This window comes from Heterodontus francisci, chromosome 17 (genome assembly GCF_036365525.1).
Source record: "Heterodontus francisci isolate sHetFra1 chromosome 17, sHetFra1.hap1, whole genome shotgun sequence".
In the NCBI taxonomy this organism is placed as follows: Eukaryota; Metazoa; Chordata; class Chondrichthyes; order Heterodontiformes; family Heterodontidae; genus Heterodontus; species Heterodontus francisci.
Genome location: NC_090387.1, coordinates 88,203,550 through 88,218,049, shown reverse-complemented (window position 1 = coordinate 88,218,049; position 14,500 = coordinate 88,203,550). Strand labels below are relative to the sequence as shown.

General features: G+C 45.7%; 1 protein-coding gene across 1 annotated transcript in view; it reads left to right on the top strand.

Annotated features, from left to right (window-relative positions):
- The window catches only part of slc38a8a (solute carrier family 38 member 8a), a 72,466-nt gene that overhangs the window by 10,919 nt on the left and 47,047 nt on the right, over nt 1–14,500 (top strand). Inside the window, exons 2-3 of the mRNA XM_068048911.1 lie at nt 12,491–12,689; nt 13,561–13,717. Coding sequence (XP_067905012.1) covers nt 12,491–12,689; nt 13,561–13,717 — 356 coding nt within the window. The remainder of the gene's footprint in view (nt 1–12,490; nt 12,690–13,560; nt 13,718–14,500) is intronic.

Here is a 14,500-nt window from a genome sequence, read left to right as displayed (position 1 = left end):
GACTGTGCCCAATCAGATCATTATTATCCAAGTGCCCATTTATCACATCCTTTAGAATAGATTCTAGCATTTTCCCAACAACTGATGTAATTCTGCAGGTCTGTAATTCCTTGTTTTCTCTCTCCCTCCCTTCTTAAATATTGGGGTGACATTTGCAACATTCCAATCTACAGAATCTATAGAATTTTGAAAGATGATCACCAATGCAACCACAATCACTGACTTCAAGAGGAAGTTGAATGGCCACCTGAAACAAACAGGCTTTCAGGGCCCAATGGCCTCCTGCTGTGCCAGAAATGACTCTATGGCTGGAATTTTACACCCCCCAAACGAGTGGGCTGGGTGTGGTGGGGTGGGGGGGGTTGGTGGGGCATAAAATTGAGTGGGAGGCGGGGACGACGTTCCTGACCCCCTCCTGCACCTGCTGCCAATTTATATGGTGTGGCAGCAACGACAAATGGCCCGCCCACCCGCGGCCAATCAAGGCCCTTAAGTGGCTAATTAACTGGCACTTAAGGGCCTCTGCCCACCGCCATGGGTATTTTACCCTTGGCTGGTGGGCGGCTGAAGCCTCACAAGACCCGCCTGATGAAACTAGGCGGCTTTCTTGCAGGGCCGTCCTTCATCTTCTTCCGATGGCTGGGTGCAGTCCCAGCAGTGGCCACCATACCCAGTGGCGCTGCTGGGACTAAGAGCTGCTGGCCTGATAGGCCGGCAGCTCCATTAAAGGCCTGGGGAACAAAGAATCCTGGTCTGTCTCCTCCCCAGGTTTGGCAGAGGTGGACTTTAAGGCCGATGCACAGGGCCTCCCACCCAATGAAAAATTCTGGCCTATGACCCTAATGCCCACGACCTGCATATAATTCAACACAATTAATATACAATTAACACTTCTTAACTACGCCCAGCACTCCTTACCTGCTCCCCTTACCCACACAGACCAGAAGGTGCCCAGGTCAGTCCTTGATCTATGTATGAATATCTGGCCTCAGCTCAGCCTCTCTAATTGGCCTCAATGCCCGAAGAAATGCTAAAATCAGCCAGGGTTCCTGTTCATGCTTACCTTGTCACAGCTCCTGTAAGAAAGTGTGTGTCTGTGTGTGTATCTGTGTATGTGTGTGTGCATGTGCCTGAACATGTGTGTGTGTGTCTCCAGGTCTGTGTCTGCCTGTATGTGTGCGTGTGTATTTGAGTGTGTGCGTCTTTGTATGTGTATGTCTGTTCCTGAGTCTGTGTCTGTCTATGTATCTGTGCCTGTGTGTATGTGTCAGTCCATGTATTTGTGTGTGTGTGTGTGTGTCTGTATGTGTATCTGTGTGTCTGTTTCTGTGTCTGTATATGTATGTCTGCGTGTGTGTGCTTGTGCCTGAATGTGTGTGTGTGTCTGTTCCTGTGTCTGTTTGTCTGTGTTTTTCTGCATGTTGAACAGGTATATCAAGGTCATTTCCTGCTCCCAGTGATGATCCTTTGGCCTCAGAACCTTCTCCAGCAGAGGCACAAAGGTCCCTAGTGCAAATACCCTGGGGCAAAAATCTCCTTCCTCAATCCAAGGATTAACTTTATTAACTGCCTTATCAACTTGCTCTACCACCTTTAAAGATTTGTGAATTTGCACCCCCAGATCTCTATGCTCCTGCACCCTCCTCAAAACAGTACCATTTAGATTGTACAGCCTTATCATATTGTTTCTCCTAAAGTGCATCAGTTCACACATATCTGCATTAAATTGCTTCTGCCATGTGTCTGCCCATTGCACCAGTCCATCCATGCCTTCCTGAAGTCAGCTACTAACATGCTCATGATTTACTGCATTGCCAAATTTTCCATCATCAATAAATTTTGAAATTGTGCTCCCTATACCCACATCCAGGTAATTTATATAACAAAAAAAGCAGTGGTTCTAATATTGACCCCTGGGAGATCCCACTCATACTTCACTTCAGTCAGAAAAACATCCATTCACCACTACACCCTGCCTCCTAACTCTTAGCCAATTTCTTACCCCAATTACCACCGTCTCTGAATACCATGTGCATCTATTTTCTGAATAAGTCTATTCTGAAGTACTTTAACAAATGCCTTTGGAAAGTCCATATATACAACATCCACTGCACCACCCTTATCAACCCTCTCTGTTACTTCATCCAAGAACTCAACCAGGTAAATCAAACATGATTTGCTTGTAACAAATCCCTGCTTATGGTCCCTTATTAACCGGTGTTTCTTCAAGTGAGAATTAATTTTGTTCTTGACAATTGTCTCTTGTAGTCTTCCTACCACTGGCAACAGGCTGATGGCCTGCAGTTCCCAATTTATTTTGAACACGGGTGTAACATTTGAATCCTCCAGTGCTCTAATACAGCACTAAAATCCAAGGAGGATTGAAAGCTTGTGGTCAGAGCTTCTGTTATTTTCACTGGAGCTTTCCACAGCAGCTTAGGATGCATTCTATCCCAACTGAGTGACATGGTAGCTTTGAGTGATGCGATCCTATTTAGAACCTCCTTTCTACTTGTTTTTATCTATCTGATATCTCTACTGCCCCCTCCTCTACTTCAACATTAACATCAGCCTCTTCTTTTGTGAAGACGGGTGCAAAATATTCATTTTGTACCTCAGTCATGCCTCTGCCGTGACTAGAATGGTTCTGTCTTTACAAAGGAGGACACAAATATCATACCAGAAATATTGGGGAACACAGGGCTTAGTGAGAGAGAGGAACTGAAGGGAATCAGTATTAGTAGAGAAATGGTGTTGGGGAAATTGATGGGATTGAAGGCCGATAAATCCCCAGGGCCTGATGGTATGCATCCCAGAGTACTTAGGGAAGTGGCCCTAGAAATAGTGAAAGCATTGGTGGTCATCTTCCAAGATTCTATAGACTCTGGAACAGTTCCTACAGATTGGAGGGTAGCTAATGTAACCCCACTATTTAAAAAGGGAGGCAGAGAGAAAGCAGGGAATTATAGAGCAGTCAGCCTGACGTCGGTCGTGGGGAAAATTCTAGAGTCCATTATCAAAGATTTTATAGCAGAGCACTTAGAGAACAGTGGTAGAATCGGACAGAGTCAGCATGGATTTACGAAAGGGAAATCATGCTTGACAAATCTACTAGAATTCTTCGAGGATGTAACTAGTAGAGTTGATGAGGGGGAGCCAGTGGATGTGGTTTATTTGGACTTTCAGAAGGCTTTTGACAAAGTCCCACATAAAAGATTAGTGTGTAAAATTAAAGCACATGGGATTGGGGGTAGTGTATTGCGATGGATAGGAAATTGGTTGGCATACAGGAAACAAAGGGTAGGGATAAATGGGTCTTTTTCCAAATGGCAGGCAGTGACTAGTGGGGTACTGCAGGGATTGGTGCTAGGACCCCAGCTATTCAAAATATATATTAATGATTTAGATGAGGGAACTAAACGTAATATCTCCAAATTTGCAGATGACACAAAACTGGGTGGAAGGGTGAGTTGTGAGAAGGATGCAGAGAGGCTTCAGGGTGATTTGGACAAGTTGAGTGAGTGGGCTAATGCGTGGCAGATGCAGTATAATGTGGATAAATGTGAGGTTATCCACTTTGGTAGCAAAAACAGGAAGGCAGATTATTACCTGAACGGCTATAAACTGAGAGAGGGGAATACGCAGTGAGACCATATATCAGTTGCTGAAGGTAAACATGCAGATGCAACAGGCGGTAAAAAAGGCAAATGGTATGTTGGCCTTCATAGTGAGAGGATTCAAGTACAGGAGCAGGGATGTCTTGCTGCAATTATACAGGGCCACACCTGGAATATTGTGTGCTGTTTTGGTCTCCTTATCTGAGGAAGGATGTTTTTGCTATAGAGGGAGTGCAGTGAAGGTTTACCAGACTGATTCCTGGGATGGCGGGACTGATATATGAGGAGAGATTGAGTTGGTTAGGATTATATTCGCTGGAGTTCAGAAGAGTGAGGGGGGATCTCATAGAAACCTATAAAATTCTGACAGGACTTGACAGGGTAGATGCAGGAAGGATGTTCCCGATGGTGGGGGAGTCCAGAACCAGGGGTTATAGTCTAAGGATACGGGGTCAACCTTTCAGGACTGAGATGAGGAGAAATTTCTTCACCCAGAGAGTGGTGAACCTGTGGAATTCACTACCATAGAAAGCAGTTGAGGCCAAAACATTGTATGTTTTCAAGAAGGAGTTAGATATAGCTCTTGGGTCTAAAGGGATCAAAGGATATGGGGCGAGAGCGGGAACGGGTTACTGAGTTGGATGATCAGCCATGATCTTAATGAATGTCGGAGAAGGCTCGAAGGACCGAATGGCCTACTCCTGCTCCTATTTTCTATGTAAGAGGATTTCCTCTTTTGATCCTAAATTGACCCCATCATTCCTTTAACTATTTTTTCACCTTTTTTTATTAATTTGTGGGATGTGAGCATCACTGGCAAGGTTGGCATTTATTGCTTATTTCTAATTGCCCTTCAGAAGATGGTGGTGATATGCCTTCTTGAACCCCTGCAGTCCATGTAGTATAGGTACAGCTACAGTTCTGCTAGAGAGGGAAGTCTAGGACTTTGACCCAACGACTGTGAAGGAACTGTGATATCGTTCCAAGTCAGGATGGTGTGTGGCTTGGAAGGGAACTTGCAGGTGGTTGTTTTCCCATTCGTCTGCTGTCCTTGTCCTTCTAGGTGGTAGAGTTCACGGTTTGGAAGGTGCTGTCAAAGGAGCCTTAGTGAGTTGCTGCAGTGCATCTTGTAGATGGAACATACTGCCGCCACTGTGCATCAGTGGTGGAGGGAGTGAATGTTTGTAGATGGGGTGCCAATCAAGTAGGCTGCTTTGTCCTGGATGGTGTCGAGCTTCTTGAGTGTTATTGGAGCTAAACTCATCCAGCAAAGTGGAGAGTATTCCATCACACTTCTGACTCGAACCTTGTGGACAGGCATTGGGGAGTCAGGAGGTGAGTTATTCACCACAGAATTCCCAGCCTCTGACCTGCTCTTGTAGCCACAGTATTTATATAGCAGGTCCAGTTAAGTTTCTGGTCATTGGTGGCCCCTAGGATGTTGATGGTGGGGGATTCAACAATGGTAATGCTGTTGAACATCAAGGGGAGATGGTTTGATTCTCTTTAGTTGGAGATGGTCATTGTCTGGCACTTGTGTTGCACGAATGTTATTTACCACTTAGCAGCCCAAGCCTGGATGTTGTCCAGGTCTAGCTGCAAGTGGGCACGGACTGCTTCAGTATCTGAGGAGTTACAAATGGTACTGAACACTGTGCAATCATCAGCGAACATCTCTACGTCTGACCTTATGTTGGAGGGAGGGTCATTGATGAAGCAGCTGAAGATGGTTGGACCGAGGACACTATCCTGAGGAACTCCTGCAGTGATGTCCTAAGGCTAAGATGATTGGCCTCCAACAACTACAACCATCTTCCTGTATGCTAGGTAAGACTCCAACAAGTGCAGAGTATTCCCCTTAATTCAATTTTACTCAGGCTCCATGATGTCACACTCGGACAAATGCCGTCTTGATGTCAAGGGCAGTCACTCTCACCTCACCTCTGCAACTCAGTTCTTTTATCCATGTTTGGACTGAGGCTGAAATGAGGTCTGGAGCTGAGTGACCCTGGAGGAACTCAACTGAGCATCGGGGAACAGGTTATTGCTGAGTAAGTACTGTTTGATAGCACTGCCAATGACACCTTTCATCACTTTGCTGATGATTGAGAGTAGACTGATGGGGTGGTAATTAGCCAGATCGGATTTATCCTGCATTTTGTGTACAGGACATACCTGCACAATTTTCCACATTGTCAGGTAGATGCTGATGTTGTAGCTGTACTGGAACAGCTTGGCTAGGGGCGCGGCTAGTTCTGGAACACAGGTCTTCAGTACTATTGCCGGAATGTTGTCAGGACCCATAGCCTTTGCAGTATCCAATGCCTTCAACCGTTTCTTGATATCACGAGGAGTGAATCGAATTGGTTGAAGACAGCATCTGTGATGCTGGGAACCTCAGGAGGAGGCTGAGATGGATCATCCACTCAGCACTTCTGGCTGAAGATGGTTGCAAATGCTTCAGCCTTGCCTTTTGCACTGATGTGCTGGGCTCCCCCATCATTGAGGATGGGGATATTTTTGGAGTCTTCACCTCCGGTTACTTGTTTAATAGTCCACCACCATTCACAACTGGATGTGGCAGGACTGCCGAGCTTTGATCTGATCTGTTGTTTGCGGGATTGCTTAGCTCTGTCTACAGCTTCTGCTGTTTGGCATGCACGTAGCCCTGTATTGTAGCTCCACCAGGTTGGCACCTCATTTTTAGGTATGCCTGGTGCTGCTCCTGGCATGCCCTCCTGCACTCTTCATTGAACCAGGGTTGGTTCCTTGGGTTGACAGTAATGGTAGAGTGAGGGATATGCTGGACCATATGTTTATAAATGTGTTTTTTTGGTTCCCTTTTATGTTACCTGCATTTCTTTTCCCATGCTCTTATAGTCTCTGTGCCCTTCTTATATCCTTTTTCTATTTCCCTCTGCACTCTCTGTATCCTGTCTGGTTTTTGATTACATTGTGTTTCTGGCATTTGTCATAAACCTGCTATTTTTTGTTTTATTTTAACTTCTTTTTCATTTGTCATCCTAACTCCTAACTCTTATCCAATGTCTTACCCAAGTTATCACTGTCCCTTTAATATAATGTGCTTCTATTTTCTGAATAAGTCTGTTCTTGGGTGCTTTATCAAATACCATTTGAAAGTCTGTTATGTAGAACATTCAGTGCACTCACTTCATCAGCCGTCTCTGTTACTTCATTCAAGAACTCAATCAGATTAGTCAGACGTGATTTGCCTTGACCAAATCCGTGCTTACTGTCCCCTTTATTTTTAACCTCTATTTCCTTTGCCATCCCAGGTGCTCTAGCTTTGGATCCCCCATCTTTCCTCCATATGGGAATATGCTTCATTTGTACCCGAACTATCTCTGCCTTTGAAGGTCTTCCATTTTTCCTTTACTGTTTTCCTGGCTAATCTTTGTTTCCAGTCCATTTGTACCATTCAGCAACCCCTGGAGCTAGATCCGGCACTGTTTCCTTGCTCTTGGGACTAAATGCACATTTCAGGAATTCTGCACCCCCTTGCCCTTTCCTTTGTTTCCCTTCCAGCCTATAAAAAGGTAATTAAAGTCTCCTACTGTTACTGTTCTATAATTTTAATTTTCTCTGCGATTTGCTGACAGAATTACTCGTCTATCTCCTTTTCATTTTTCAGGGCCTATCATTAACACCCAGCAATGTAACAGCTCCTTTTATGTTCTTTGTCTTTTGCTAAATAGATTCAGTCTTTGAGCCCTCTGGTATATCGTCCCTCTGTCGAACTGTAATATTTTCCTTGATCAATGCTGTCACCCACCCAGGCCTCTCCTTTCTTCGTTCTCTATCCCTATCCCTCATAGGTACATTGTACTCAAGAATCTTTAGTTCCCATTCCTGCTTTTGTTTAAGTTGGGTCTCCGTATAGCCACAATATCATAACGGCATATGGCAACTTCTGTCTACAGCTCATCAAACTTACACTCCTTGCATTAACACACATGCATATCAACACCCAGCAAGTCTGCTTTGCATTTTTCCTCCATCTAATTCTTGGTCTACCTCCCCAATTCTTTGTTCCTCCTATTCTCCAGGCACCTTGTCTCTCCTGTCTGATTCTGCATGCTGGTGCCCCTCTCCCTGCCAAATTAGTTTAAATCCTCCTCACAGAACTAGCAGCGTCCAGATGCAACCCGTCTGGTTTGTACAAGCACCTCCTGCCTCTGGTCTGCTCTCAAAGCCCCAGGAATCTGAAGCCCTCCCTTCTGCATCACTTCTCCAGCCACGCAATAACTTCCACCTACTTCAGTGAGAGTTTGCACATTTCTAATGTGGTGCAACTCTGCCCCCTACTGTCAGCAAACTGCCCTTTACTCACCTTCTCCTATTGGCTCTCGGTGCCATGACAACCACATTAATTTCTGTTTCTTGTAAAGACTGTCACCAATCACCAAAACTCTTCAAATGAAACCAGGAATGGTGTCCATTACACTGCAAGGATAGTTTCACAATTATTGCATCTCACTGTTTCAAAGGGATCTCACCGCTCCTTGCAGTCAGGTCCAGTCCAATCACTTTCCTGTTCTGTAACCTGTCACCAACTGTTTTAATATTGGATTCTGTCTGCTGCTGCACATGGTGTTCCCACAGAGACAATTCCTCATTCAGTCCCTCACTACCTTCAATCCCTCACACCCACTGCACTCCCTCACTCTGGTCAATCCAATGTTTACTAGATTAATACCTGGAATGAGCGGGTTGTCTTATGAGAAAAGGTTGGACAGACTGGGCTTGTTTCCACTGGAGTTTAGAACAGTGAGGGCAGACTTGATTGAAGTTTATAAGATTCTGAATGGTCTTGACAAGGTGAATGTGGAGAGGATGTTTCCTCTTGTGGGTGAGTCCAGAACTAGGAGGCACAGTTTTAAAATTAGGGGTCACCTTTTTAGGACAGAGATGAGGAGAAATTTTTTCTCTCAAAGGGTTGTGCGACTTTGGAACTCTCTGCCTCAGAAGGTGGTGGAGGCGGGGACATTGAATATTATAAGGCGGAGTTAGATAGATTCTTGTTAGGCAAGGGAATCAAGCGTTATCAGGGGTAGATGGGAGTGTGGAATTCGAACACAAGCAGACCAACCATGAACTTATTGAATGACAGAGACAATTCCTCATCAATCCCTCACTCCCCCGTCGATCCCTCACTCCCGTTTAATCCCTCACTCCCATTCAATTCTTCACTCTTTATCAATCCCTCACTCCCCATCAGTCCCTCAATCCCATTTAATTCCTCGCTCCCATTCAATCCCTCAGCCCCTTTCTCGTTGTATGGGTCCTGACAACATTCTGGCTGTAGTACTGAAGACCTGTGCTCCAGAACTGGCCGTGTCCCTAGCCAAGCTGTTCCAGTACAGCTACAACACTGAAATCTACCTAACAATGTGGCAAATTGCCCAGGTATGTCCTGTCCACAAAAAGCAGAACAAATCCAATCCAGCCATTTACCGCCCCAGCAGCCTACTCTCAATCATCAGCAATGTGATGGAAGGGGTTGTCAACAGTGCTATCAAGCGGCATTTACTCACCAATAACCTGCTGACCGATGCTCAGCTTGGTTTCCGCCACAGCCATTCAGCTCCAGAGCTCATTACAGCCTTGTTCCAAACATGGACAAAAGAACTGACTTGCAGAGGTGCGGTGAGAGTGACTGCCCTTGACATCAAGGGGTCCTAGCAAAATTCAAGTCAATGGGAATCAGGGGGAAAACTCGCCACTGACTGGAGTCATACCTGGCACAAAGAAGATGGCTGCAGTTGTTTGAGGCCAATCATCTCCACCCCAGGATATCACTACAGGAGTTCCTCAGGGTAATGTCCTCAGACCAACCATCTTTACCTGCTTCATCAATGATCTTCCCTCCAAAATAAGGTCAGAAATACAGATGCTCGTTGATGATTGCATAGTGTTCAGAACCAATTGCAACTCCTCAGATACTGAAGTAAACCACACCCTCAGGCAGCAAGACCTGGATAACGTTCAGGCTTGGGCTGGTAAGTGACAAGTAACGTCCGTGTCACACAAGTGCCAGGCAATGATTGTCTCCAACAAGAGAGGATCTAATCATCTCCCCTTGACATTTAATGACATTTCCATCACTAAATCACCCACCATCAACATCCTGGGGGTTACATTGGACAAAAACATAACTGGACCAGCCATATAAATACTATGCCTACAAGAGCAGGTTAGAACCTGGGAATACTGTGTTGAGTAACTCATCTGCTGGCTCCTCAAAGCCTTTCCAACATCTACAAAGTACAAGTCAGTACACAGGTTTGGAAGGTGCTGTTGAAGGAGCCTTGGTGAGTAGCTGCAGTGCATCTTGTTTATGGCACACACTGCTGCCACTGTGCACTGGTGGTGGAGGGAGTGAATGTTTAAGGTGGTGGATGGGGTGCCAATCAAGTGGGTTGCTTTGACCTTAACAGTGTTGAGCATCTTGAGTGTTGTTGAAGCTGCACTCATCTGGGAAAGTGCAGAGTATTCCATCACACTCCCTCTTTTTTTTTAATCTTCATCATCACTGGTAAGGCTGCATTCATTGCCCATCCCGAATTGCCCTTAATAAAATGGATCTTCCTCTTGAACTGCTGCAGTTCATATGGTGCTCCCACAGTGCTTTTACGGAGTGAGTTCCAGTACCTTGGAATATTTCCAGGTCAGGATGGTGCATGACTTACAGGTGTTGGTGTTTCCTTGCACCTGCTGCCATTGTCCTTCTAGGCAGTAGAGGGCACGGGTTTGAATGTGCTCTCGAACAAGCCCTGGCCAGTTGCTGTAATGCATCCTGTAGATAGTACACACTGCTGCCACAGTGTTCCTGTGGCGAAGAGATACTCTAACTCATTCTTTGCCAAGGTTGCAAAACTATGGAATCCTCACCTTCCTCGCCTTCACTTTCTTCCAAAATCTACAGGCTTTTAACTCAAAGTTTGATGTAAGTTTGACTTTAGTCATAGTCTTTCCATCCTTGCTGGTATATTGCACTGGGCACCCAAAAGAAGACCGGGGCATGGAATTTGGATAGTTTCAATCCACTCTGTGATGAGTATGGACTTCTAGCACAAAGGTGCCCCAAAAGTTGTGGTTCTGTCTGATTACTTTTAGCTCTCAGACATGGCTTAATGGCACGCTCAACTTAGTGTCAGAAGAACATGGCTTCAGGTCCCACTCCAGAGACTAGAGCACACATTGTGGTTGGCTCCTTGTTGTTCGAGTATGTCCAAGTCATCTATGGGTCCTCTCATGACTGAAGAATCTGTGTGGGATCAGCATGGACGTCCTCAGAACTGGCACTTCATACTGTTGTTATTGGTGCTTTGGGAAACTTCTGGAGCTGCGCAACCTCTGCCCTTCCTCCGGGCATATTGGACGTTGTGAGTTTGGTGTAGATGGTCCTCGAAACATGCTGAAGCAAATTTCAGTACTTGGCTCCATGTGGGCCAGTCAGCCACAGCGTTTTCCCAAGATAAGTGGTCTGCAATGCAGAAGTTTGTAAGACTCTATTTTAGGGGGTCCTTATATCATTTGTACAGACCATTTTGATGTTGTTTGCCCTGAGATAATAGACATAGGAGATATGCTTGGGGATTCTGTAATCATCCATGTGGGAGATGTGGCCTGCCCAGTTAAGTTTAATTTTGGGGAGGGTAGTTTCATGTTCCATGTTCAGAGCATATATAATCTAGGTTGACACATCAGTGCAGTACTCAGGAGGTGCTGCACTGTCGGAGGTGCTGTTTTTCAAATGAGATGCGAAACTGAGGTCCCATCTTCCCTCTCAGGTTCTCCCTCACAGTTCTGAAGAAGGTCTCGGACCTGAAATGTTAACTCTGCTTCTCTCTGCACAGATGCTGCCAGACCTGCTGAGTATTTCCAGCATTTCTTGTTTTTATCCCATCTTCCCTTTCAGGTGGATGCAAAAAATCTCATAGCATTATTCAAAGAAGAGCAGGGGAGTTCTCCCTGGTGTCCTGGTCAATATTTATCCCTCAACCAACAACTAAAACAGATTATCTGGTAACTTATCCCATTTCTGTTCTCGGGGCCTTGACGTACGCTAATCACCTGCCAGATTCCCTACAATGGTGACGACACTTGATAAGCACTACATTGGCTGCAAAGCACTTTGGGACATCCTGAGGTCATGAAAGGTGCTGTATAAATGACAGTTCCTTTTTTAATTTGCCACTATTTGTCAACCTCAGTCAATGATGACACAAGATGGTCCGTGTAGGAAATGGGGGAACAAAATGCCACAATGGTGAGATAAATGAGGTTGGGACTCTGGAGGATGTTATCCTCTTGCTGTGCTGTATCTGAGCCAGAACTGAAGCAGCAGAGCTTTAATCCCCAGCACTGACATTCCTCATTCATGAGAAAGCCGTTACTTGACCTCTTGCACCACCTCAGAGCAGCATTGACAGGGATGAGCCAGAGGTCATTCACCAACCATGGAGAGTACTTATAGTCGGGGGTCAAACTTTGATACCAGGGCTTTAAGATTTAAATTATGAGAACAAGTAGCAGAAACATGGCTTGTATTCCCTGTGAGTTTAGAAGGTTGAGGGATGATCTGAGGTGTTTACATTTTTGAAAGCATTTAATAGGACAGATGCAGAGATACTATTTCTGCTGGTGGGAGATTCCAGAACAAACAGACACAATGTTAAAATTAGGGCTAGGCCATCCAGGGGGGAAGTTAGCAAACACTTTTTTATTAAAGGATAATTCGGCCCTATTTTTTTGCAGAGGCATGTTCTCAGTGAGTCACAGGTCCTCTGATTCTGTAGCTGCAGCAGGTTTTATTGGCGAGTTAACAATCCCAGGCCTGTGTCTTTCAGGTTTCCCTTATCTTCCTCATCAGTGGGCTGGTGATCCTCGGCTACAGTTCTTCAGTCAGCAATCAGTCGACCTACCAGGGGGTGGTGAAGGAGATCTGTGGTCCTGCCATCGGGAGACTCTGTGAAATCTGCTTTGTCTTCAACGTCTTCATGATTTCGATTGCGTTTCTTGTTGTTGTCGAAGATCAGCTGAGCAAATGTGGGTGTGACTCAGGAGCCAGCATTAGTGTTCAATTGCCTTCATTATATAATTCCTTCCAAATAGTTGCTCAATTCATTACTCAGCAGCAGTAGATGTGAATATGATAATTCCACCTTTGACCTCAGTCATCTTTTCCCTTTCTGTCGGCATATTTTAAAATGTCAATTTCATCATAGAAAACTTTGGAGGAGGCCATTCAGCCCCTCAGCCCTGTTCTATTAGTCAATTAAATCATGACTAATCTGTACCTCGACTCCATTTTCTTGCCTTTGCTCCACACCCTTTGACGACTATCACCCAACTATCGATCTCAGTCTTGACAGCTCCAATTGTCCCCCAGAACCCACAGTCTTTTGGGGGAAGAGTTCCAAATTTCCATTATCCTTTAATAAAAAAGTGTTTGCTAACTTCCCTCCTGGATGGCCTAGCCCTAATTTTAACATTGTGTCTGTTTGTTCTGGAATCTCCCACCAGCAGAAATAGTATCTCTGCATCTGTCCTATTAAATGCTTTCAAAAATGTAAACACCTCAGATCATCCCTCAACCTTCTAAACTCACAGGGAATACAAGCCATGTTTCTGCTTTTTGTTCTCATAATTTAAATCTTAAAGCCCTGGTATCAAAGTTTGACCCCCGACTATAAGTACTCTCCATGGTTGGTGAATGACCTCTGGCTCATCCCTGTCAATGCTGCTCTGAGGTGGTGCAAGAGGTCAAGCCGAGGTCGATTTCCTTCTCATTTGACCCTTCCTCTGAGGAAGTGCCTGTCACCTCCCCCGTACATGACCAATGCCCTGTGCTTCACATGTAGTGTGGTACTAACTGTGAGGGAGGCTCTCCCAGCTTACACTTTGTGTTCTGTTCCAGTGTGTGACTCAATGGCTAAGAACGAAACTACATCAGAGGGTGTGGAATCCCCACGGCCATGGTATACGGACCATCAGCTGGGGCTGTCTGCAGTCTGCCTCCTAGTCATTCTACCACTATCACTCCCCGAGGAACTTGGCTTTCAGAAATATATCAGGTACAGCTATCCAATAGTGCAGCAGCAATGCAGTGTGCTGTATTAACTTGTACTTGGATTTACAATGAGGCTGGGAACTATGTCAATCGAAGGTGGTAAAATGCTTCTTGGACAGGGCAAGAGGAGATAGGGCATGGTCTGAAGATTCTCCAGGTGGCTGTCACGATGGTCGTGACCTGGACTGTGCCCTTCATTGCTCTCCAGCACCTGCCCGGCCAGTGAGGTCAATGGGCAGGCCTTGAATTTGAGAGGGGCAGGCAGACAGGTAGGTCTGTGCAAGTGTCACACTGCTCATGTTTGCCAGGAACTCTCCACCACTATTGTTTACCTTCAGGCAGGGGTGGGCCACACTGGGCCCTCCCTGACCTCAGTCGTAGTCCCAGTCTCCTGATCCGGGGGTGGGGGGGAGCAATTTACAGAAACTGAGGGGGGGTGGGGTAGGGATTCCAGGCCATTTGTTTGGTGTGGATCCAACCGGAAGCTCTCAACCTGGTGGAGGCCGGTTTGGTTCACCCTCTCGGAGTTCTGCCCTCCCTCCAGCCATGGTTAGTGCCTCAGGAGTAGAGGTCCTGGAACAGGGACTCCCCACTTCTGGCTCTAACCCATGTCCCTCACTCTATATAGCCTTATAAGGAGTGGACAGTGATTCCACCCTTTACCAGGGAAGTTTCTGGAAGCAGCAGATTGGGAGTTCCAGTGACCTTCCAACAGAGTTACAGCCAAGAAACTACAAGAAGTTTGGAGCCTATGTTTTCGAACCATATGTAAAGTAAGTGAGTTGTT